This window comes from Salmo trutta, chromosome 30 (assembly GCF_901001165.1).
Source record: "Salmo trutta chromosome 30, fSalTru1.1, whole genome shotgun sequence".
Lineage (NCBI taxonomy): Eukaryota > Metazoa > Chordata > Actinopteri > Salmoniformes > Salmonidae > Salmo > Salmo trutta.
Window position 1 is genome coordinate 6142505 of NC_042986.1, and position 27447 is coordinate 6169951.

At 43.1% G+C, this 27447-nt stretch overlaps 1 protein-coding gene across 2 annotated transcripts in view; it reads left to right on the forward strand.

Moving 5' to 3' along the window:
- LOC115169011 (copine-9) overlaps nucleotides 1-27447 on the forward strand; it is a 108342-nt gene that overhangs the window by 13507 nt on the left and 67388 nt on the right. For both annotated transcript variants that reach the window (XM_029724612.1, XM_029724613.1), the window contains exon 3: nucleotides 23668-23714. In XM_029724612.1, coding sequence (XP_029580472.1) covers nucleotides 23668-23714 — 47 coding nt within the window. The remainder of the gene's footprint in view (nucleotides 1-23667; nucleotides 23715-27447) is intronic.

Sequence of the window (27447 nt, forward strand, 5' to 3'; positions counted from 1 at the left end):
CATGGCTCACATCAACACCATTATCCCAGAAACTCACTCCAATTTGCACACCGCCCCAACAGATCCACAGATTATGCAATCTCTATTGTACTACACACTGCCCTTTCACACCTGTACGAAAGGAACACCTATGTGAGAATGCCATTCATTGACTACAGCTCAGCGTTCAACACCATAGTGCCCTCAAAGCTCATCACTAAGCTAAGGACCCTGGGACTAAACACCTCCCTCTGCAACTGGATCCTTGACTTCCTGACAGGCCACCCCCTAGGTGGTAAGAGTAGGTAACAACACAACCGCCACGCTGATTCTTAACACGGGGGCCCCTCAGGGGTGCGTGCTCAGTCCCCTCCTGTACTCCCTGTTCACTCATGACTGTACGGCCAGGCATGACTCCAACACCATCATTAAGTTTGCAGATGACACAACAGTGGTAGGCCTGATCACCAACAATGACGAGACAGCATATAGGGAGGAGGTCAGAGACCTGGCCGTGTGGTGCCAGGACAACAACCTCTTTCTCAATGATTGTGGACTACAGGAAAAGGAGAACCGAGCACGCCCCCATTCTCATCGACGGGGCTGTAGTGGAGCAGGTTGAGAGCTTCAAGTTCCTTGGTGTCCAAATCACCAACAAACTAACATGGTCCAAGCTCACCCAGACAGTTGTGAAGAGGGCACGACAAAACCTATTCCCCCTCAGGAGACTTTGATTTGATTTGAGCAACAGCCCCGCAAAGTACTCATTACTCAGAGCTGGGGGTCTGGGATTCTGAGTTTGGTCCTTAATTGATTTAGGTAGTTACTTGGTTTGATTATATTCATCTGCATGATTTGCCTAATCTCCAACAAGTTCCGTGATGAAGAAATGTGATATGGATGTTTTATCTCTTCTAGTTTGTGCTATCTACATAGCCAATCACTTAGATTAGATTCACTTTGTGTATTTGTGTGCAGGCTTTGTGAATATGGACGAATATGTTCTGAATACATAGTAAGCTTCCTCCCCCTTATCTAATTTAAAGATGGCTCAGACATCAAAGTACTTTATCCTTGTACTTTTCTGTGAAAAGTAAATAGATTGTGGTGTGTGTGTCCATGATTAAATTACTTCACGACTTAATGCCTTGTCTATGTACCTGTCCAATTACCCATGTGTCTAAGAGCTTTATGCTGTGTTTGTGCCAAATCAAATGTTATTGGTCACATACACATATTTAGCAGATGTTATTGCGGGTGTAGCGAAATGCGTGTGTTTGATGCTGTATAATTTTGCGTTCATGAGTTGTTTTAGTTTCTTGAATTTTATCTATACAGAGTAACCTACAGGACGTTATTGGCCATGGACTTTGTTTTGTCATGGACAGTGCTGTCAAAGTGTCATATAAATTCCACTAAGATGTTCATGAATTTGTTTGGTTAACTCACCTAGGGGTTGATGCTCCATGGTGAGAACATATCCAATTAACCCATTGTCACATTAAGTGCTGGCACATTTCTACCATATAACCACGTAACCGACTGTTATGGTTGATGACTGCCATGAAAATAATACATCTTTTCTTGGGGTGGAATGAACTACGCAGCGCCCCCCTCCCTGCAGCAGCAGCACACATAGAAATAGAATTAATAGAACGTGCTTGGAACCTCTAAACCTGGCAATTTGACTGGTAAACTCATGGGTACACTCGCGATGGCTGCCTGGGATTGTGATGCAATAATTTCCATATGTAATGTAGAATGTGCATTCAAATGATATTAACTGATGTGGCTCATGCAATGGAATGTATTTGTTTAATAGTTGAGTTGAATCAACAAAGCAGAGCACATATTGATGGGTACATGTCTCTTGTTTTTACTTCCTGCTTTGCTCCTATCCACCTAATTTTTTAAATGTTGCTGTGGGCACAGCCAAAGAACGAAAGTGATGGATTCGACTTCCATTCTGCAGTTCTCCTGTGGCAAACTTGCCAGAGTAAATGATTTGAAAGAGTCGATTTATAGAGTATTAAAGTAATGTAAACAAGTGTAAGTGTATAAGTGTAATTTTATATTTATTTCATTCAAGTTTGCTAACGTTAGCTAGGCCTACTAGTAGATACTTCTGTCATAATAACATTAGTTATGTTGCGTCAGTTATGTGCCATCCACCAAGCCAATAAGGATAACTATACTGAACAAAAGTATAATCGCAACATGCAACAATTTTTAAGATTTTACTGAGTTTCAGTTCATATCAGTAAATCAGTAAATTAAAATAAATTAACTAAGCCCTAATCTATGGATTTCACAGAAATCTGCATCTGTTGGTCACAGATACCTTAAAAAAATGGGCCTCACGTTGGGTTCGTCACGGTACCTCTATGCATTCAAATTGCCATCGATAAAATGCATTTGTGTTCGTTGTCTGTAGCTTGTGTTCACAATGTTGACATCAGCAAACCGCTCGCCCACACAACGCCATACACGTGGTCTGCGGTTATGAGGCCGGTTGGAATTCTCTAAAATGACGTTGGAGGCGGCTTATGGTAGAGAATAGAAATATATTATTCAAGATGAACTAGTGCCAATGTTGATTAATCACAGATCACAATCCTGCAATAAGAAGGGGAAGGGAATCTGTCTCTAATTTGAATTTCTGTTTCTGTGTTGTATTTTCAAATGAACATGACCTTTTTGTTTAGTTGAAAACTCTCCAATTAGTTTTATTTGTTTGTCACTCTTTCTCAGGATATCAGCCATGTGAACCCATTTGGCAGCTGATAATGGCAGTCAACGGCAATGTAGTCATAGGCCTACAGCAGTGGTTCTCAACTCTAGTCCTCGGGTACCCCCGACAGCACACATTTTTGTTGTAACCCCGGACAAACATACCTGATTCAAAACATATGCCAGATACTGTCTGAGTGGCACTTGGATGTGCCACTGTGATAATGAAGATTGTTTGCCTAAGACTACCACAATTACATTGTCTATGCTAAATGTGTTTAAATTGTAAAAGAAAGAAAGAATTGTTAGCTATAAAAAAAGAATGTTTTCAATGGGGCAAGGCAAAGCAGGGATGACAGACAAAATACTTCTCATTTCACCCATACAAAAATATAACTTATTAAATTACGGTATATTTCTAATATAATAAACAATAGTATTTGACATGTTTTTGTAAATTATTGTGAAACCCTTCATTCGGTTTTTGTCATGACGACAAGGAGAAGTTGCTGTCTACTGAAATGGCACAACAGAATCATTCAGACTGACTAAGGCACATCACATGACAACCATTTTGTCTAACTGAGGGACGTCTCCTTTCATATCTGGAAAATGATGAAGTAGTAGAAGTAGAAACTGATGCTGCTGCAGCATTGCTCATCTTCACGGTGGGAATCCAGTCGACATGGGTGTTTTGATAGAGGTCAGCTGGTGAACCTACAGTACATAAACAAATACAAAGTACACCTGATGTTAAAATATCCCTTCCTAAGGTCACCTATACCATCAGGGCTCTTGAATGTTTGGTTCATTCAGGTATTTTAGTGTCATACAAAGATTACATCTGTTGTTGGGCTGGGAACAACCAATAGTCAACACAGCAGGTTGTTGTATCCCATTGAGGCCTTTGTACTATGCTGTAATGTCCGTACATTTTACCTCCTTATGAATTAAGTTCTACACAAATTATCATTGGATGAGTGCGACTGGAGTTTTTTGGGACGATAATGTCCTCTTCCAGACGTCGTATTGTACAATTTGTGTCTCCCCTTTTCGTAGGCCTAGATTAGATAGTTGCATTGAAGACAAGGTTGTTTTTATTTATCTGTTTGTCATTGTCAGTAGAGTAGGCCCAGGCTACCCCTCGATTTGCCGGATCAAAAAATATTCTGCTAACGTCTCCAGTCGTATAAAGTGTAGTAGAATTATGAAATGTGTTTATCAAAGGCCACATTTTTTGAAAGCAAAGGAAAGAAAAGAGACGTCTCTGATATAGCCTCTAGGTCTATGCCACTAGACGATCAACCATGCACAGTGATTAGATCGAGTTATATTAATAGCTTAATAAATTATGACTATCCAATCTGCTTATCACATTAGGAATAGTAGGAATAAATGTCTGCTAATGTGATGATAGATGCATGCATTGCTTTATTATAAAGTAGTATTTTTATGGTGAGAGAGACGCATGCTAGACTACAAGCTATTTAGCTAGCTAATGTTTGGCTAACTTAGTCTTGTTGTTAACACCTGGTTAGCAAAACAGCTAACAGCTAAACTCAAAATTGATCAGACTGACCAGTGATGAAGTGATCGGTGCAGACCCTGTACTGACAGTGTTCAGGTCTTTACAGGCAAAAATGTTTCTTCACTTTTCTGACAGTTCTTGAGTCTTATTTCCTTGGTTTTTCATGATTGCGGGTAATCTGTAAAAATATTTGTTTCCCTCTTGTCTTTCCTGCCTTGTTAGAGCAGTCAAATACTACACAGAAATTGACCATGGCGATGAATCAACTAGTTTTAGGCACTGTTATCATGCAGCTTTGGGTAGCCACTCAGCTGTTGTTGGAAGAATTGATGCGGTGGTCTTCCAACATAGCCACCAACATGGCCGTACGTCACCTGGCAACCCTCTATGGCAGTGGTCACCAACCTTTTCTGAGTCAAGATCACTTTGGCAGTCAAAAAGCAAGCCGAGATCACCGCTCAGATGTTTTTTAAACATTACAAGTCGGAGATTTCCCAGTTCCAAGTTCTCAGTTGTTTTTAACGTGGCATTTGTGTCGGCGGAGGGAGGGAGAGAGAAGCAGATGGTCCGCCTCTCACGGTCTCTTCCTTTCTCCGTCTGCCAGATTAGGTGGAGTTTGTCTTTTCAGACTTATTAAAAGTTTCAAAATGGGAACGCTTTTCCTACTCAGTGCGCAGGGCTTCTGAATCAAGCGGGCTCCCGAGGGGCGCAGCGGTCTAAGGCACTGCATCTCAGTGCAAGAGGTGTCACTACAGTCCCTGGTTTGAATCCTGGCTGTATCACATCCGGCCGTGATTGGGAGTCCCATAGGGCGGCGCACAATTGGCACAGCGTTTGGTTGGGTAGGCCATCATTGTAAATAAGATTTTTTTTTTAACAGACTTGCCTAGTTAAATAAAGGTTAAGTAAAAACATGTAAACATTTAAAATAAATAAAGTGCGCCTACGCCAATTGCGCAACAGAAATATAAAAAAAATGAGCACAAGCATTTATCGTTGGCTTTTTTAAAGAAGTGTTTGGTGATCGACTAGGAAGGCTAACGCGATCGACCGGTTGGTGACCACTGCTCTATGGGTACACACGCAATGGCCGCCAGTCCACCCATTATGCCATCATTGACTTGAATCTGGACTCCCGTTTATTTTATTCTATTTCTATGCCAGCACATGCAGTCAGTAGTGGAGGAGAGGAGAAAATGTGCGTCTTAAAAAAACGCTATTCAAACGGTTATTATGGTAACCACAGTTATTTGGCTAACAACCGTCATCCAAAATTCCATGAGCGTCACAGCCCTATGTCACGCCCTGACCAGGTGAACTCGGGTATATTGGGTCAGGGTGTGTCATGTTAAATATTTTTCCTTGGTTTGTGTTTTGTTTACGTTTTAGCCTTGTGTAGGCTCTAGGTGGGTTATTTCTATGTTGGGTTCTGTCGATTCCCAATCAGAGACAGCTGTCGCTAATTGTGTCTGATTGGGATCACATTTAAGTTGCTGTTTTCCCCACGCTGTTTGTGGGGTGTTGTCTCTTTGTTTGAGCACGTAACGTATCGGCATTGTTCTTGATTTTTGTGTACATGTTTAATTCCAGTGTGTTGAATAAACATGTGTTCGCTCCCAGCTGCGTTTTGGTCCGCTTCCTCGTCACCAGGCGACGAACGTTACACCCTAGGCATACACTTAACCCAAGCATGGAATTTGCTCTTCCAAATTCCTCTAATTGACTGAAATCCATTCTGCGTTGTGATTGCTTCTTAGAGGAGTTGGGATCCTGAAAAGAAAATTGAGTGCCAAGTATAATCTCTTTCATTGGAATGAGATATACATAATGTGATGTTTGAGATATTTGATGTCATTGTTTGAGAGCTCTTTACTGTACTGTATATTGCTCGTACTTGTCCCATTGTACATCCTTGCATTTAAAAGGCCTCATTTATGATATCACTTTCATCTCTGTCCAAACTAGTTAATCACTATGACAGTCAAGAACGAGTCAAAGCTTTAAAGGAACAATGTTGAGATTTTTCTCTTTACTCCACGTCAGGGACCACAAACAGCGTTTCTGTCAGCTACCTGTTTGTCCATTTTGGGATGAGTCGTTTCTATAACAATGATTTAAAGATTTCTCATTTTGCATATTGTAAATTGGCCAGAATGAGTAAATTGCTTTTTATTGCTTACAAAAGCTGATCTGTATGACTGAAGTAATTGGACTCCCACACTGATGCAGAACCACCGGCCTCTTGAATATGAAGGGAGTAGGCAGTGTGGAAAACCCTATTGCCCCCAATGTGCATGACCACCTCAGTCCATTTAGAAGGTAAGCTACCCAAGGACTGCTTCCCTGCTGAGATCCTTGCCCAAAATAAATTAAAGGTAATTTAAGGAGGTCCAATACTGTATTTGTTTCCTATCACAAACCTATAATTCCATTCATTAAGTTATACACTCTGATCGAAGCTTGGAAACGTTAGTCCCTGTAGCATGAGTCAATTTGAGATGGTAATGATGTGCGTTCATTTATTAAATCTTATTAAGTCACTCAAGGTGCTTTTCAAAAGGTAATATTTTAAATTGTAGTGGATAGGTCTCCCCTGCAGATTAATATAAAATCTGCAATTTCACCCAGACAGACTCCATCATTCATCTCTGTTTTGCATGGCTCTTAAGTTGGAATAAAGCTTTTATGAAACTGAAGGGTGCAGGCATGGTCATTTATATTTATAACATTTCTATTGACTCCTCCACTCTTAGAATCCTGACACAGCTATAATGTACCCTTTCTAGCCACTTACGCCACCCTTTCATTGGCAGCCTTACACTACCATTCAAAAGTTTGGGGTCACTTAGAAATGTCCTTGTTTTTGAAAGAAAATCACATTTTTTGTCCATTAAAATAACATCAAATTGATCAGAAATACAGTGTAGACATTGTTAATGTTGCAAATGACTATTGTAGCTGTAAACGGCAGATTTTGTATGGAATATCTACATAGGCGTACAGAGGCCCATTATCAGCAACCATCACTACTGTGTTCCAATGGCACGTTGCATTAGCTAATCCAAGTTTATCATTTTAAAAGGCTAAATGATCATTAGAAAACCCTTTTGCAATTATGTTAGCAGGGCTGAAAACTGTTGTTCTGATTAAAGAAGCAATAAAATTGGCCTTCTTTAAATTAGTTGAGTATCTGGAGCATCAGCATTTGTGCGTTCGATTACATGCTCAAAATGGCCAGAAACAAATTCCTTTCTTCTGAAACTCATCAGTCTATTCTTGTTCTGGGAAATGAAGGGTATTCCATGTGAGAAATTGCCAAGAACAGCGCTGTGTACCACTCCCTTCACAGAACAGCGCAATCTGGCTCTAACCAGAATATAAAAAGGAGTGGGAGGCCCCGGTGCACAACTGAGCAAGAGGACAAGTACATTAGAGTGTCTAGTTTGAGAAACAGACGCCTCACAAGTCCTCAACTGGCAGCTTCATTAAATAGTACCCGCAAAACATCAGTCTCAACGTCAACAGTGAAGAGGCGACTCCGGGATGCTGGCCTTCTAGGCAGAGTTGCAAAGAAAAAGCCATATCTCAGACTGGCCAATAAAAGGAAAATATTAAGATGGGCAAAAGAACACAGACACTGGACAGAGGAACTCTGAGAGAGGCTGCTCGTAAACTGCTCCAGCTACGTCAAGACGCCCATAGAGTGGCAGAATACGCGGTGGATTTTCCCACGTTGGCGGCTGAGAATGGCTGGAACCCGGATGCATTGTTCGAGATGTTCCTTCACGGATTATAAGAGATGATCAAAGATGAGCTCGCAGCTCGGGAGTTGCCAATGGACCTCGACTCCCTCATAGCCTTGACCATCCGGATCGATGGGCGGCTACGAGAATGTAGGAGGGTGAGGGAATCTGTCTCCTGTCGCCTTTGCTTGCCCTCGATTCCCAACTCGACTCAGAGGAATCCCCGAAACCCCCGAAGGCATTTCTGAGAGACTCCGACGTCACCGAGTGCTCACGAGAATCGCTGAGGGTGGCAGACTCCCCTCCTCCAGAGCCCAAGCTACTGGGAAGAGCTTGATTGTCTCCGGAGGAACGTTTACGCAGACTGAACACCAGGAGCTGTCTGTGTTGCGGGACTACAGGACATTATATTTCCACCTGTCCATTGAAAAGACCAGGCTCATCAGTAGGCACGAGTACTCTGGCTAGTTGTACGGGGATTTTCCAATCTCCCATTACTCGCACCTATCTCCATGCCACCCTGTTATGGGGTGACCAGGCCAAATCACTCCGGGTGCTCATTGACTCTGGGGCCGATGAAAGCTTTATTGATGCTACCTTGGTGTCAGAGCTTGGTATCACAACTCAGCCCCTCTCCATTCCCATGGACGTCAGAGCGCTGGATGGGCGCTCAGTTGGCCGAGTCACCCGCAATACGATTCCTATCGACCTACGGTATCAGGGAATCGCAGTGAGTGTATGCAGTTCCTGCTCATCTAATCTCCATATTTCTTTCCAAGATGGCGTAGCAGTCAGACGTCTTTGTCCTCGTCTTGTCCCGTGTCACGTGTATATATATTTTTTCGTTGCATATCTTTTTTAATATTTTTTTCCTAAACCTCAACTTCAATATACTCTCCTGCAACCCATCTCACCCAATGTGGTATGGATCTGCTATTTTCTAAAGTATTTTTCTTTACTTTCAAACCAGAATCCCCCAACAGAAGCTAGCCAGCTAGTCAGCTAAACACTGCTAGCGGTCATCAGCTAACTCGGAAATAGCTCGGAAATCTCTCACCAGTTTGCACAACGCGATTCAAACCAGAGCATACTGGACTTATTTTCTCTCCATATGCCCGGTTTCCTACCGAAAGCTCTGAACCTTTTCACCTGGATCATTGCAGCTAGCCAGCTGCAATCCGAGTTGCTACTCCTGGCTAAAATCTCTGTCCTGAAGTAAGCACCAATTAGCCTGGAGCTAGCCCATGCTACTCCCATCTCCCGGCTAGCTGAAGAGGTCCATCAGCCACTCCTTGGGCTACAATACCTATTATGGACCCCTTTTACTACACAAAGTCCTGCTAATCCATCACGACTGGACTACCAACATAATCTGCCCGAGGGTTCTTTTTGCAACAGGCCCCTCTGTCGCGATGTCCCCTGAATGCCCATCTGCTAGCCGCGGCCCACTAGCTGTCTAGAGTATATCGGACTGTTAGCTGAATAGGTCCATCGGCCAAATTCTTGGGCCACTATACTTATTTTGCCAATTGGACTGGGCAGCTTTACTACACGGAACCCTACTAATCCATCACGCCTGGTCTGCCAACGGAACCGCATGAGGATGCTCTGCATGAGGAGGCTATAACAGACTTCTTCCATCGCGACGTACTTCTAAGGCCCTTCTGCTAGCCCCGGCCCGCTAGCTGTCTGAATCGCCATGTCTCCAGCCACCTTAACTACTCACTGGACCCCTATGATCACTCGGCTACGCATGCCTCTCCCTAATGTCAATATGCCTTGTCCATTGCTGTTCTGGTTAGTGATTATTATCTTATTTCACTGTAGAGCCTCTAGCCCTGCTCAACATGCCTTAGCTAACCCTTCAGTTCCACCTCTCACACATGCAGTGACATCACCTGTTTTAAATTATTTTTCTAGAGACAATATCTCTCTCATCGTCACTCTATGCCTAGGTTTAACTCCACTGTATTCGCATCCTACCATACCTTTGTCTGTATCTATTCTGTCGCTCCCAAAAACCTGCTCCTTTAACTATCTGTTCCAAACGTAATAGATGACCAACTCTTATAGCCTTTAGTCGTACCCTTAGCCTACTCCTCCTCTGTTCCTCTGGTGATGTAGAGGTTAATCCAGGCCCAGCAGTGCCTAGCTCCACTCCTCTTCCCCAGGCGCTCTCATTTGCTGACTTCTGTAACCGTTAAAGCCTTGGTTTCATGCATTTTAACATTAGAAGCCTCCTCCCCAAGTTTGTTTTATTCACTGCCTTAGCACACTCTGCCAACCCAGATGTCCTAGCCATGTCCGAATTCTAGCTTAGGAAGACCACCAAAAACCCTGAAATTTCCATCCCTAACTATAACATTTTCCGACAAGATAGAACTGCCAAAGGGGGCGGAGTGGCAATCTACTGCAGAGATAGCCTGCAGAGTTCTGTCATACTATCCAGGTCTGTACGCAAACAATTCGAGTTTCTACTTCTAAAATCCACCTTTCCAGTAACAAATCTCTCACCGTTGCCGCTTGCTATAGACCACACTCTGCCCCCAGCTGTGCCCTGGACACCATATGTGAATTGATTGTCCCCCATCTGTCTTCAGAGCTCGTGCTGCTAGGTGACTTAAACTGGGACATGCTTAACACCCCGGCCATCTGACAATCTAAGCTTGATGCCCTCAATTTCACACAAATGATCAATGAACCTACCAGGTACAACCCCAAATCTGTAAACACGAGCACCCTCATAGATATCCTCCTAACCAACCTGCCCTCCAAATACACCTCTGCTGTCTTCAACCAAGATTTCAGCGATCACTGCCTCATTGCCTGCATCTGTAATGGGTCTGCAGTCAAACGACCACCCCTCATCATTGTCAAACGCTCCCTAAAACACTTCAGCGAGCAGCCCTTTCTAATCGACCTGGCCCAAGTATCCTGGAAGAATATTGACCTCATCCTGTCAGTAGAGGATGCCTGGTTATTCTTTAAAAGTGCTTTCCTCACCATCTTAAATAAGCATGCCCCTTTCAAAAAATGTTGAATCAGGAACAGATATAGCCTTTGGTTCACTCCAGACCTGACTACCCTTGACCAGCACAAAAACATCCTGTGGCGTACTGCATTAGCATCAAATAGCCCCCGTGATATGCAACTTTTCAGGGAAGTTAGGAACCAATATTCACAATCAGTTAGGAAAGCTAAGGCTAGCTTTTTCAAGCAGAAATTTGCATCCTGTAGCACGATATCAAAAAAGTTATTGGACACTGTAAAGTCCATGGAGAATAAGAGCACCTCCTCCCAGCTGCCCACTGCACTGAAACACTGTCACCACCGATAAATCCACGATAATTGAGAATTTCAATAAGCATTGTTTTACGTCTGGCCATGCCTTCCACATGGCTACCCCTACCCCGGTCAACTGCCCTGCACCCCCCACAGTAACTCGCCCAAGCCTCCCCCATTTCTCCTTCACCCAAATCCAGATAACTGATGTTCTGAAAGAGCTGCAAAATCTGGACCCCTAGACAATCTGGACTCTCTCTTTCTAAAATGATCTGCCGAAATTGTTGCAACCCCTATTACTAGCCTGTTCAACGTCTCTTTCGTACCGTCTGAGATCCCCAAAGATTGGAAAGCTGCCGCGGTCATCCCCCTCTTCAAAGGGGGAGACACTCTAGACCCAAACTGCTAAACTAAGGTCTTTGAAAGCCAAGTTAACAAACAGATAACCGACCTTTTCGAATCCCACCGTATCTTCTCCGCTATGCAATCTGGCTTCCGACCTGGTCATGGGTGCATCTCAGCCATGCTCAAGGTCCTAAACGATATCATAACTGCCATCGATAAGGAACAATACTGTGCAGCTGTATTCATCGACCTGGCCAAAGCTTTCGACTCTGTCAATACCCACATTCTTATTGGCAGACTCAACAGCCTTGGTTTCTCAAATGACTGCCTCGCCTGATTCACCAACTTCTGCTCTGATAGAGTTCAGTGTGTCAAATTGGAGGGCCTGTTGTCCGGACCTCTGGCAGTCTCTATGGGGGTGCCACAGGGTTCAATTCTCGGGCCAACTCTCTTCTCTGTATACATCAATGATGTCGCTCTTGCTGCTGGCTATTCTCTGATCCACCTCTACGCAGACCCATTCTGTATACATCTGGCCCTTCTTTGGACACTGTTCTAACTAACCTCCAGACAAGCTTTAATGCCATAAAACTCCAACTGCTCTTAAATGCAAGTAAAACTAAATGCATGCTCTTCATCCGATCGCTGCCCGCTGCCTGTCCAGCAACTACTCTGGACGGTTCCAACCTAGAATATGTGGACAACTACAAATACCTAGGTGTCTGGTTAGACTGTAAACTCTCCTTCCAGACCCACAATAAGCATCTACAATCCAAAATTAAATCTAGAATCGGCGTCATATTTCGCAACAAAGCATCCTTCACTCATGCTGCTAAACATACCCTCGTAAAACTGACTATCCTACCGATCCTCGACTTCGGCGATGTCATTTACAAAATAGCCTCCAACACTCTACTCAACAAATTGGATGCAGTCTATCACAGTGCCATCCGTTTTGTCACCAAAGCCCTTTATACTACCCACCACTGCGACCTGTATGCTCTCGTTGGCTGGCCCTCGCTTCATACTCTTCGCCAAACCCTCTGGCTTCAGGTCATCTACAAGTCTTTGATAGGTAAAGCCCCGCCTTATCTCAGTTCACTGGTCACCATAGCAGCACCCACCTGCAGCATGCGCTCCAGCAGGTATATTTCACTGATCACCCCCAAAGCCAATTCCTCCTTTGGCTGCCTTTCCTTCCAGTTCTCTGCTGCCAATGACTGGAACAAACTGAAATAAATTGGTGAAGTTGGAGACTCTTATCTCCCTCACTAACTTCAAGCACCAGCTGTCAGAGCAGCTCACGGATCATTGCACCTGTACATAGTCCATCTGTAAGTAGCCCATCCAACTACCTTATCCCCATACTGTATTTATTTATTTTGCTCCTTTGCACCCCAGTATCTCTACTTGCACATTCATCTTCTGCACATCTATCACTCCAGTGTTTAATTGTTATATCATAATTACCTCGCCACTATGGCCTATTTTATTGCCTTACCTCCCTTTTCTTACCTCATTTGCACACACTGTATATTTACTTTTTTTCTACTGTATTATTGACTGTATGTTTGTTTATTCCATGTGTGACTGTGTTGTTGTGTGTGTCGAACTGCTTTGCTTTATCTTGGCCAGGTCGCAGTTGTAAAGGAGAACTTGTTCTCAACTAGCCTACCTGGTTAAATAATGGTGAAAAAAAAGAAAAATATGTACCCGTGGTTTTGGGATATTCATGGGTCCAGAACCACAATCCCCTGATCGACTGGGCTACTGGTGCTATCGTGGGTTGGTCTCAAGTCGGCCCAGCCTGCTCTGGGACGTCTCCCTGCAGGCATGAGAGAAGCCTCAAACCTCTCCGCCATTCCCGCGGAGTATCTGGACCTCCGGGCAGTCTTCAACAAGACCCGTTCTACTTCTCTCCACATCAACCCTACGACTGCGCCATTGAACTTCTCCCAGCCACTACACCCCCTCGGGGGTGACCTTTAGTCCTTGGCCGGAGACCAAGGCTATGGAGGAGCACATTGAAAGGTAATATAGCGCAGGGTTCTTCTTTGTTGAGAAGAAGGACCAAACCTACATCCGTGTATCAACTACAGGGGCCTTAATGACATCACAGTAAAAAAAACGTTACCCTCTACCACTCATCTCCTCAGCTTACAAACCTCTTCAGGGAGCGACCATCTTCTCCAAGTTGGACCTTTGGAACACCTACCATCTGGTTCGGATACGGGAAGGAGATGAGTGGAAGACTGCCTTTAACATGGCTAGTGGGCACTATGAGTACTTAGTTATGCCATTCGGGCTGACCAACTGTGTTCCAGGCCCTGGTGAACGATGTGCTCCGGGACATGCTGAACCGGTTCGTGTTTATGTACAATTGAAGTCGGAAGTTTACATACACTTAGGTTGGAGTCATTAAAACTTGTTTTTCAACCACTCCACAAATTTATTGTTAACAAACTATAGTTTTGGCATGTCGGTTAGGACATCTACTTTGTGCATGACACACGTAATTTTTCCAACAATTGTTTACAGACAGATTATTTCACTTATAACTCATTGTATCACAATTCCAGTGGGTCAGAACTTTACATACACTAAGTTGACTGTGCCTTTAAACCAGCTTGGAAAATTCCAGAAAACGATGTCATGGCTTTACAAGCTTCTGATAGGCTAATTGACATCATTTGAGTCAATTAGAGGTGTACCTGTGGATGTCTTTCAAGGCCTACCTTCAAACTCAGGCTTGACATCATGGGAAAATCAAAAGAAATCAGCCAACAACTCAGAAATAAAATTGTAGATCTCCACAAGTCTGGTTCATCCTTGGGAGCAATTTCCAAACGCCTTAAGGTACCACGTTCATCTATACCAGTCCTTCTCAAATAGTGGGGCGCGCCCCCCTGGGGGGGCTCGGAGCGATGCCAGGGGGGGCGCGTGACCCCGGGGAACACGCTTTTTTTTGCCCCGTAGTAGTTTTTTTTTTAATCGAACAAGATCACACAGCACAGAGCAGGAGATATGAAGTGCAGATAACAAACCCTTAAGAGACAACATGGAAAAATATTTAACAGGGATGAAAAGAAAGGCGGAGAGAGACGGAGATAATGAGACAAACGTAAGTCTCCCGAAAGCTAAGACGAGGAAATATGACGAAGCGAATGTAGCGCTTGGCTTCACTGTGACTACGGTGGGAGACGAGGAAAGACCGGTATGTTTACTCTGTCTAAAAATGTTGGCAGCGGACAGCATGAAGCCAAATAAATTAAGGCGTCACTTAAAGACATTACACCCCAATCACGCTGATAAGCCGCTTGAATTTTTTCATCGAAAACGTGCCGAATATTGTCAACAATCGTCCCGCTTTGTGAATGCTACTTCAGTAAACCAGCGAGCACTGTTAGCATCATATAAGGTGGCGTACCAAATTGCTCAGTGCAAAAAACCCCACTCCATAGCAGAGGAGCTGATACTGCCTGCAGCATTAGACATGGTCTCTCATGCTGGATGACGCAAGTGCTGCAAAAATAATAATACAATGTTATGCAGAGGTGTACTTATAACAATTTTATAGACAAATGATACTATTTACAGTCGCGGCGGAGAGTTGGGGGGGCGCGAAATGTTTACTTCTTCCTAGGGGGGGCGTAACAGAAAATAATTGAGAAGCACTGATCTATACAAACAATAGTACGCAAGTACTATTACGCTCATAACACTCAGGAAGGAGACGCGTTCTGTCTCTTAGAGATGAACGTACTTTGGTGCGAAAAGTGCACATCAATCCCAGAACAATAGCAAAGGACCTTGTGAAGATGCTGGAGGAAACAGGTACAAAAGTATCTATATCCACAGTAAAATGAGTCCTATATTGACATAACCTGAAACGCCGCTCAGCAAGGCTGCTCAGTAATCCACAGCTTCAAAACCGCCATAAAAAAGCCAGACTACGGTTTGCAACTGCACATGGGGACAAAGATCGTACTTTTTGGAGAAATGTCCTCTGGTCTGATGAAACAAAAATAGATCTGTTTGGCCATGACCATCATTATGTTTGGAGAAAAAAGGAGGCTTGCAAGCCGAAGAACACCATCCCAACTCTGAAGCACGGGGGTGGCAGCATCATGTTGTGGGGGTGCTTTGCTGCAGGAGGGACTGGTGCACTTCACAAAATAGATGGCATCATGAGTGGGGAAAATTCTGTGGATATATTGAAGCAAGACATCAGTCAGGAAGTTAAAGCTTTGTCGCAAATGGATCTTCCAAATGGACAATAACCCCAAGCATACTTCCAAAGTTGTGGCAAAAACAACAAAGTCAAGGTATTGGAGTGGCCATCACAAAGCCCTGACCTCAATCCTATAGAAAATTTGTGGTCAGAACTGAAAAAGTGTGTGCGAGCAAGGAGGCCTACAAACCTGACTCAGTTACACCAGCTCTTTTCGGAGGAATGGGCCAAAATTCACCCAACTTCTTGTGCGAAGCTTGTGGAAGGCTACCCGAAATGTTTGACCCAATTTTAAAGGCAATGCTACCAAATACTAATTGAGTTTATGTAAACTTCTGACCCACTGGGAATGTGATGAAGAAATAAAAGCTGAAATAAATCACTCTTTCTTATTATTCAGACATGTCACGTTCTTAAAATAAAGTGGTGATCCTAACTGACCTAAGACAGGGAATTTTTACTAGGATTAAATGTCAGGAATTGTGAAATACTGAGTTTAAATGTATTTGGCTAAGGTGTATGTAGACTTCTGACTTCAACTGTATAGTATGGAAATTATAACTCATAGAATAAGAAACTCTATTTGACTCTATTTGAGGTACGACATGCTGCATATACTAAACTAAAATATAAACACAACATGCAACAATTTCAAAGATTTTACTGAGTTAGTTCATATAATGTAATAATATCACGTTTCAGGGAAGACCCAGATGCCGACAGTGTCGAAGTAGCAAAAGTTTATTACTTGAACAGGGGGCAGGCAAAACAACAGGTCAGGGGCAGGCAGAGGTCAGTTATCCAGATCAGAGTCCAAAAGGTACAGAACGGCAGGCAGTCTTGGGGTCAGGGCAGGCAGGTATCAATAATCCAGGGTGGGGTGACAAAGTACAGAACGGCAGGCAGGCTCAGGGTCAAGGCAGGCAGAATGGTAAAAACCGGGAAAACTAGAAAACAGGAACTAGAAAAATACTGGAGCAAGGGGAAAACCGCTGGTCAGCTTGACAAACAAAATGAGCTGGCAACAGACAGAGAACACAGGTATAAATACACTGGGGATAATGGGGAAGATGGGCGACACCTGGAGGGGGTTGGAGACAAGCACAAAGACAGGTGAAACAGATTAGGGTGTGACAAATAAATCAATTGAAATAAATTCATTAGGCCCTAATCTATGGATTGCACATGACTGGGAATACAGATATGCATATCTTGGTCACCGATACCTTAAAGAAATTGTGTACATTGTCTGTAGCTTATGCCTGCCCATACCATAACCCCACCGCGACCATGGAGCACTCTGTTCACAACGTTGACATCAGCAAACTGCTTTCCCACACAACGCGATACATGTGGTCTGCGGTTGTGAGTCCAGTTGGACGTACTGCCAAATTCTCTAAAATAACATTGAAGGCGGCTTATGGTGGTGAAATGAATATTAAATTCTCTGCAGTCAGCACGCCAATTGCACGCCAACTCCGACCAAAACTTGATACATCTTTGGCATTGTGTTGTGTTCAAAACTGTACAAGTTAGAGTGGCCTTTATTGTGCACCTGTGTAATCATGCTGTTTAATCAGCTTCTTGATATGCCACACCTGTCAGGTGGATAGATTATCTCAACAAAGAAGAAATGCTAACTAATAGGGATGTAACCAAATCTGTGCACAACATTTTGGAGATATAAGCTTTAATTTCAGCTTATGAAACATGGGACCAACACTTTACATCTTGCGTTTATATTTTTGTTCAGTGTATATCCACATTTGTACCGTAACAAACTACACACAATACCCCAGAATGACTAAGCAAAAACAGGTTTTATACATTTTGCAATTGTATATAAATATCTAATAACAATACCTTATTTACCTTAAGTATTCAGACCCTTTGCAATGAGAATCAAAATTGAGCTTGTGTGTGTCATGGAAATTCTAACCAGAAAGGAAGAGAGACTGTAGATTCTTCGAACAACAACTTTTTATTATAAGAATTGCAATTCTGTAGTGGTTAACAATCACATTAATAACCTTTGTCTACATGGCAGTTTAGCAGGTGTGTGAGATCATGGTGGGAACATAGCGTACAAACAAGTGATAACTCCAGTTTTGTTACTCCTTTCTGCTGATAGAATTGTCGCTGCTGCTCAAGCTAGCCTCTGTTCTCTTGACATCTCCACACAGCTGTGCCCTTGGAAGATACGAAAAGAACAGGATCGACCAAAAACTGGTCACTCTCAGATGGGCCCTTTGTCTTTGGCCGCGTGTCTAAGTTACTCAAAAACAAGAGAAGAAAAACACTGGCTTCTTCTTACATGAGAGATATAGACAGTGGAAATGTACAGGTTTAAGGCTTATACAGAGCATGTGCATAACAAAGTTTGTAATTTTCCTACCATAGGTGCATCCTGTTTCCATTAATCATCCTTGAGATGTTTCTACAACTTGATTGGAGTCCACCTGTGGTAAATTCAATTGATTGGACATGATTTGGAAAGGCACACACCTGTCTATATAAGGGCCCACAGTTGACAGTGCATGTCAGAGCAAGAACCAAGCCATGAGGTTGACGGAATTCTGTCGAGGCACAGCTCCAGGGAAGAGTACCATAAAATGATTTGAAGGTCCCCAAGAACACAGTGGTTACAGTACGACAACATTTTAAATCATTTTTGGATTGGCTACCTCAACACTAAGCATAATTGATTAATTAGTATACTCTTGGAAAAAGGGTTCCAAAACAGTTCTTAGGCTGTCCCCATAGGAGAACCCTTTGTGATTCCAGGTAGAGCCTTTTTTTGGTTCCAGATAGAACCCTTTTGGGTTCCATGTAGAACCTTCTGTGAAAAGAGGTCTACATGGAACCCAAAAGGGTTATTCAAAGGGTTCTCCTATGGGAAGAGCCAGAAGAGTTTTACGTTTTATTAGTTGTTATGTACCACTGCAATTGCCAGTTCACTTACCTCCTCCCTATAGGCTGACTCATCGTTGTTGGTTATCAGGCCTGCAACCGTGGTGTCAGCCAACTTCATAATGTAATTGGTGTTGGGCATAGTCATGCAGTCGTGGGTGAACAGGGAGTACATCAGAGGGCCGAGAACACAACCCTGGGGGGACCCTGTATTAAAAGTCAGTGTGGAGGAGGTATTTTTGCCAATCCCCACAGACTGTGGTTTGCCCTCCAGGAAGTCCAGGATCCAGTTGCAGACGTTGTTGCCGGTGATGTCTGGTGAGGACCTGCCTTACAACAGGCCTACAAGCCCTCAGTCCAGCCTCTCTCAGCCTATTGTGGACAGTCTGAGCACTGATGGAGGGATTGTGCGTTCCTGGTGTAACTCGGGCAGTTGTTGTTGCCATCCTGTACCTGTTCCGTAGATGTGATGTTCGGATGTACCGATCCTGTGGAGGTGTTGTTACACGTGGTCTGCCACTGCGAGCATGATCAGCTGTCTGTCCTGTCTCCCTGTAGCGCTGTCTTAGGCGTTTCACAGTACAGACGTTGCAATTTATTGCCCTGACCACATCTGCAGTCCTCATGCCTTCTTGCAGCATGCAAGTGTTTTTCAGAGTCAGTAGAATGGCCTCTTTAGTGTCCTAAGTTTTCATAACTGTGACCTTAATTGCCTACCGTCTGTAAGCTGTTAGTGTCTTAACTAACGACCGTTCCACAGGTGCATGTTCATTAATTGTTTATGGTTCATTGAACAAGCATGGGAAACAGTGTTTAAACCCTTTACAATGCAGATCTGTGAAGTTATTTGGATTTTTACGAATTATCGTTGAAAGACAGGGTCCTGAAAAAGGGACGTTTCTTTTTTTGCTGAGTTTATATAAAAACATCTGCTTGGGTACAAAGACACAGCATTCCCTGATGTCCCTATGCAATTACAGCCTTGCTCTGAGTTCACAAAGTTTATTTTCCAGCGATTGGACATTAGCCATCAGGATACTAGTAAGAGAAGGAGGTGTAGCCCATCTTGTCAGCCTAGCTTTTGTCTTCCTCTGCATTTGGTCATCTCGGTCAGGAGCAACAAGTAAGCCCGCTGTGCGGAAAACAAAGGAGTAGATGTAGTATTCCAGATCTGGGCGGCTGAGAGATCAATGTATAGCTTCCGATTCATGTTCCAAAAGTGTTTGTCGATCATAGGAAATGATTGCACAAACATTCTGAGCAAACAAAGTAATAATTAATGCAAAAAGAGCAATAAAAAAGTTGAGCAGGAACTGGCAAGAAGCGACGCGCCCCCCTCAGTGCCCCAGGTTCTACTGTAGGTACCATTTTTTTTCTAAGCGTATAAGATTGATTGAATTTAATTTCAGTTCACCTGGTTACCTGGCCATGAAGCCAGAGTAGAAAAGTTGGCGTGCAGCTCCTTTAGATTTGACTCTGCACTTTCCCACCAGATGGGGTATCCTCTACCAGTCACTTTCCATAAAGCAGACTATCCGTCTGATGCTGGGAGCCAGCCTATGAGTTTCTCTCATCTGTCCCCAAATTTAGATTAATCTAAAGGAGTACTAGTTTCTCTCTCATCCTGGAGGATTCCTATAGCACGGGGATGCACTTCTCATCTTCTCAGAATGATTCGCTCCATGTTGTGGTTCAAACTTTAATGGCTGTTTCTGTAAGGCACCCCCGATATCCACTGAAGCTGTTTACTTTGTAGACTGGGAAATACCTGACAGAGTTCAATTTTTTGATGGGCTGCATTGCTAGGCGCTAACAAATGCTCAAACAGGCCCTGTAGCATTTTGGAATTAGACTATTTTAGTCATTTATTACAGCTTTTCTTTTTACTTAACAGACAACAGGGCACTACTGGGAGGGATGCTGCCATGGTGAATATATACAGTTTTGTGTGAGATGTACATAGTGTAAATGCAGTATAATGCAGATTAGTATTTGATGTCATTGATTACAAGGTGCAGTAATCGGCCCAATTCAAAGTCCCTTATGACCCTGATAGCCGGTTGATGAGGGCCACAGCATGGGGGACGAAACTGTTCAGGTGTTGAGCGTTTTTGGTCATGACTGACCTAAACCGTCTGCCAAAGTGGTGTCTTTGAAAGATGGGGTGTCTGGGGAGGGCAGGGCCGGCGATGATCTTACCTGCATGCTTCCTTATCTTGGAGGTGTGCAGGTCCTTGATGTTGGGCAGGTACAGCTGATGACCTGCTCCGCAGACCGGACGATGCACTGAAGTTTGCCCTTACAGCGGGCAGACCCAGACCCAAACCAGACGCTGAAAGAAGGGGTGAGGAGGAAGTCAATGATGGACGTGTAGAACCGAACCAGAATTGTCAGAGAGTTTGAGTTTCCTCAACTGGGGCAGATAGTTCATTCTCTGCCAAGCCTCCTTGGTCACCTCTGATGTTGTCCTCCCACTTGAGGTTGTGGGAGATGATAGTCCCCAGGAATTGTAATACCATGGCCGTATATTTCTTGAAGTCATTTCTTGAAGTCAACCACCATCTCCACTGTTTTGACTGTGTTGAGTTCCAGGTTGTTGTGACTGCACCAGGCCACCAGGCGGTCAACCTATCCATGGTACTTGGACTTGTCGTCGTCGGAGATTGACTAGTGTGGTGTCATCAGCAAACTTTAGTAGTTTGACAGATGCGTCGCTGTAGGTGCAGTCATTGGTGTAGAGCGAGTAGAGGAGGGGGGAGAGCATGCAACCCTGTGGCGCCCCGTGCTGGTAGACAGGGAGTCTGAAAGATGTTTTCCCATCTTAACGTGCTTTGCTCTTGGTCAGTCTTGGTCAGGAAGTCGGTGAGCCACCGGCAGATGGAGTCCGAAATGTTCAGCTTGGTGTGTTTGTGCTGTAGCAGGTCCAAAATGATTGTGTTGAACACTGAGTTGAAGTCCACAAACAGTATTCTCACGTATGTCCTTGGGTTGTCGAGGTGTTGAAGGATGTAGAGAAGCCCATGTTGAAGGCGTCGTCCACAGATCTATTGGCTCTGTAGGCGAACTGCATGGGGTCAAGGAGGGCGTCGGTGGTGGTTTTGAGATGGAACAGGACCAGGTGCTCAAAGGTTTTCATGAGCGCTACAGGTCTGCAGTTGTTCAGGCCGGTCACCTTTTGTTTCTTCGGGAATGGGATGATGGTGGAGGATTTGAAGCAGGCAGGTACAGTGCATAGTTCTAGAGACTGATTGAATATGTGCGTAAAAACGGGAAAGCTGGTCAGCACAGTTTTTTAGTGCGGCTGAGGAAATCCAGTCTGGACCTGCAGCCTTCTGAAGAGCTTGTTCACCTCCTTTTCTGTGATGACAAGGAGGAGGGCAGTCTGGGGTAGGCTAGAGGGAGGGAGGGAGGGAGGGAGGGGGGTGTAAGGAGGGAGGGAGGGGGTGTAAGGGGGTAGGGAGGGGGATGACAGGGAAGAAAGTAGTTGGTAGGGGGTGAGGGAGGGCGGGGAGAGAGAGTCCAGATGGATGAGGGTGTTGTCAGCTGAGGGCCAAGATAGCTGAGGAGACTCTTGATGGCTGAGGGTGTTGTCAGCTGAGGGGCAAGATAGCTGAGGAGACTCTTGATGGCTGAGGGCTCTTTGTGATTCAAAACGACATTAGAACTCATTCAGAGACCCTTCCAGACAGACAAGCAGTCGTTGGTGGCGAATTGTTGTAACGACTTTTGGCCACTTGTTGAGCAGCAGTTTAGCAGTTATATAGTCCTCTTTGTTGTTGCTCCTATGTGTCACCTCTTTGGCTGAGCGCAGTATCTACACTGAAAGCTCTTGACTCTGTGTATCATGCAGCCCTTTTGTCACCAATCAGAGATGTCTAACTCACCATTGTGATCTCTACTGTGCTGTTCGGTGGACATCACTAGCAACATGTAGGCTCAAACACTGGTACGTTCTTATTTATAAGCCCATTTTAGGAAAATTGCCATTTTGTCTATCCTCTCTTCCAGCTCGAAATGAAAACACATACAAGCTCAGATCTCAATCTTGTTTTAGACTAAGAGTCCCGAAAGTTTTAACCGAGCATGGAAAAAGGTAATTTCATTACTCAATCCCCTAGTCTTGAAATTGTGTTCTGGAGTTCAAAGCATAAATTGATGATCAGGTTATTGAGACATGTACTGTAAATGTTTCTAGTTGTCACCCGATGTCACTAATTTGCGTTGCCTTATGTAAGGAAGCATGTTGTTTTACATCACACACACCATACACATGCCTCCACGCACACACACACACAAATCCACGTTTGTTTCCTGTTGTATTTGTGCTGTTGCCAGTGTCTTCTGTCTGTTGTCTGTTTTGTCTTACATATTTTATTTTTTAACCCCCGTCCCTACAGGAAAATTTGTTCTTAATTGACTTGCCTGCTTAAATAAAGGTTTAATAAAAAAATATATATATATTTTGCTCTCTAGTGTGGCATTTCGCAAGTTTGTATCTGGGCAGCTCGTCGGCATATTTATGCATAATCGTTGCCAAAATGATTTCAGCGTGACAAACCTACCATGAATGCAGTGAACAGCATCTGCAAATAAAGTAATGTTGCCAAGGTACCCGGACACTTGCCCCGATGCTGTTATCTCAATGTTCTTAATTGGTCATTAGAAGAGATCCTTTTTTTAATTGCCTGCACGAAGCCAGAGTGAAGTGGATTATACCACTAATGCCCAACATTCAACCGCTGATGAGCTGTTTTAAATGAATGTGACCAACCTGAACCTATTCTACCAAATTAGTTTTCTCTTGTAATTTAATGTTTTGAAATTTTGGTTTTAGTTTGTTGACGACTGGCCCATTATTGAATACTCTATATTCAGAAGTTCTCTTATGGCCTTCTTTCTACTCTTCTCTTTCTATGCAGTGGTTGTGCTGTATGTTCAGGGTATCGGGACCAAAGAGTGGATGGAGGTGAGTGGAAAATTAAGTTCTATTTTCAGCTTTTTGCATTTTCGTCTTTAGTTACTGTTCTGCTAACTTACAGGTACTGATTTCTATGATCGGGGAAAAATGTAAGAACCCTCCCGAGTGAGACTCATGTTGTTCCATCTTCTTTTCCCACTGGGCAAAAACTGGTTGAATCAACGTTATTTCCACATAATTTCAACCCCCCAAAATTGATGTGATGACGTTGAATCAACGTAGAAAACTCTTTGGATTTGCAATAAGTCATCAACATAAAGGCATTTAGTATTTTTTTCACCTAACTTTTAACCTAAATGTAAATCAAAACTAGACTTTGAACTGACGCCCTGTGCCCAGTAGGTAGCTGAGCCACTGACACTGAAATTATTTCCTGATATTATTCTATTCGGATTGTTCCAAAGTCACATAAGTATGCCGAAGGTGGTTGCATTTGCATATCAATGAGCAGAATTAATTAGGAAACATTTGAGACATTAGTGTCACTTGTCTGAATGCCACAAGTCCAAACATTCTGCACTGTCCAGCACATTTCCCCAACTAACTAGTGGGATAAGGCACCACTAGCCATGATCAGTAATTGGCATGGATTTTACCATCCTTCTTATTAGTGTAGAATAGCCTGGGGTAAGAAGCAGACAGGATAAGATAGGTTCAGGTAGTGAACAAGCCTCATTTTCCCAAATGTCTAGAGCTCTAGAGGGGCTCATTAAATATTCACATCCACAACATCTCTCTCTCTCTCTCTCTCTCTCTCTCAAAGTCAACACTGCTTGACAACAAAATGTCATTAAGTAAGGGCTTCGTCTGAGTGGATCCCCTTACAGCAAGACGTCTTCCACCTGCTTATTCAATGCGGCAGGGTTAATCAATGAGAGGGCATAATTATTGTAACGCAATCAGCAGAGTAAACTTTCTATAACCAACTGCAGACATATTTGCGCCATTCATTTAGTGAAGACTCACAAGCCAAAGCACCTTGCCTGATTCCCCTTCTCTCTATTTCTGATCACTACCACATACACTGAGACACCAACACTAAGGGTTGAAAACGATACGCACTTAAGTGTTAGTGTAAACTAAGATTAAAATGGTGTTGAGTAAATCTATTTGTTTCCTCTGTACTGTAGCGTTGACCTACTGTCACTAAGACCTCTTAGTTTCAGTCACTTCACAATAATTGAAAGCCTTTCCCCTTAACAACACAATTTATAATTCTAACATTCCCAGCAAGGCTCCACTACCCGTTAACCAATCGTACCTCAAAGAACGCCGCCCAAAATAGAACAGGTGGATGTGTATCATGGGACGTTCCTTGGTCGATGGATACCAGGTAGGCTGGTAGGGTTACAATAAACTACCCTCCCAGGCCAAATAATGGCTTGGGAGGGACAGAGTTGATAGCTGGGATGATGTGCACTAAGGACATGAGCTGGGTATTGAGGCAGTGCAGGGATCAATAGTTTATTACTCTGAGCTATAGGAGCATACCAGCCAGGCACTCTGCCCAATGGGGATTAGTGTCTGATTGCCAGGCAGATAACATATGCAATTATTGCTAGTGATGTCAACGTTCATATGCTTAGATTTATCGTGACATTGTGTAATTGATTATCAAATGATTATCTATCACGGAGATTATGTTTTGATTGAGGTTCTGTTATTTTTTAAATAACAAAATAGGGGTTAGATCATCTTTAATATTGCAGATAGATTGTGGGTTCTATCAATGTAATTGTCTGCATAATTTCCAATCCCTGATGTGTATTATTTTCCCCTAACCCTACCACCCCTCCCCTTATTTAAGAAAACTAATGGACAACAATACTTAGGCTTCTACTTCCAGCTTAAACATACTATATACATTTTACGGACACAGTATAATTTACATGAGTTCTTTTTTATTTGTTTTTAGTCCCACACTTCAGCTACCATCTGCCCCTCCCATCTATCTCTAAAAACCATCCAGTTTGGATTTCTAATTGTCATATATTTTTCAACTGTACTGTTATGTTTTATTCTCATAGTTTCTACAGATTGTAAATTAAAGATGAACATTTTTTTACTAAGAGGGTTATAATATCATTGATCAATTGACTATGGATTTTCAAGTCACCCAGTATTGCTATCTGCAGAGTTAGCTCCAGGTAAATGTTGCAATTCTTCAGCTATTCCTGAACCTGCGACCAAAAACAAGCTACAGTGGCTTGCAAAAGTATTCACCCCCCTTGGCATTTTTCCTATTTTGTTGCCTTACAACCTGGAATTCAAATTGATTTTTGGGGTTTGTATCTTTTGATTTACACAACATGACTACCACTTTGAAGATGCAAAATATGTTTTATTGTGAAACAAACAAGAAATTAGACAAAAAAACAGAAAACTTGAGCGTGCATAACTATTCACCCCTGAAGTCAATACTTTGTAGAGCCACCTTTTCCAGCAATTACAGCTGCAAGTCTCTTGGGGTATGTCTCTATAAGCTTGGCACATCTAGCCACTGGGATTTTTGCCTATTCTTCAAAGAAAAACTGCTCCAGCTCCTTCAAGTTGGATGGGTTCCGCTGGTATCCAGCAATCTTTAAGTCATACCACAGATTCTCAATTGGATTGAGGTCTGGCCTTTGACTAGGCCATTCCCAGACATTTAAATGTTTCCCCTTAAACCACTCGAGTGTTGCTTTAGCAGTATGCTCATTCTCCTGCTAGAAGGTGAACCTCCGTCCCAGCCTGAAATCTCTGGAAGACTGAAACAGGTTTGTTGTGGTGCCATATTCTTTACATATTTTAATAATGGATGTAATGGTGCTCCGTTGGATGTTCAAAGTTTCAGATATTTTTTTATAACCAAACCCTGATCTGTACTTCTCCACAACGCTGTCCCTGACCTTTTTGGAGAGCTCCTTGGTCTTCATGGTGCCGCTTGCTTGGTGGTGCCCCTTGCTTAGTGATGTGGCAAACTCTGGGGCCTTTCAGAACAGGTGTATATATACACTGAGATCATGTGACAATTAGATTGAACACAGGAGGACTTTATTTAACTAATTATGTGACTTCCGAAGGGGCTTCATAGCAAAGTGGGTGAATACATATGCACACACCACTTTTCAGAAATATTGTTTTCATTTCACTTAACCAATTTGGACTATTTTGTGTATGTCCATTACATGAAATCCAAATAAAAATCCATTTAAATTACAGGTTGTAATGAAACAAAATAGGTAAAATGCCAAGGGGGTGAATACTTTTGCATGGCACTGTACATATGGGCAGTACCAAAACAAGTGATCTAGTAATGATTCTGCAGAGCTGGGATGGTGGTATCCCACATATACATAACATTCTATTGGTTTGCAAGAATTTTGTATAATTATTTAAATTGAAAAACTAGAAGTTTTGAATCCGGCGATGTTTTGCGTATCAGGTCATAAACCCTGTGCCATTGAATTGGTACAGGAAATCTCTTCCCAACTATTTTGCAACATGTATGGCGCAGCTGTAAAAAAAAATTGGTCCTTAAATGAAACAGGTAAACTTCTTTATTTATCACAATATTCTTTAATCAATTTTGGATAAAGAAAAGTTCATCACCTTCTCCCACTTTCACGTGCCTCCTACATTTTTACGGTAATGCTGCAATCAGTTGGTTGTATGTTGGATAGAGCAGACATTTCCATATATTTTTTTTAGCTGCATGTGTGACATAACTCCACCAGAACTT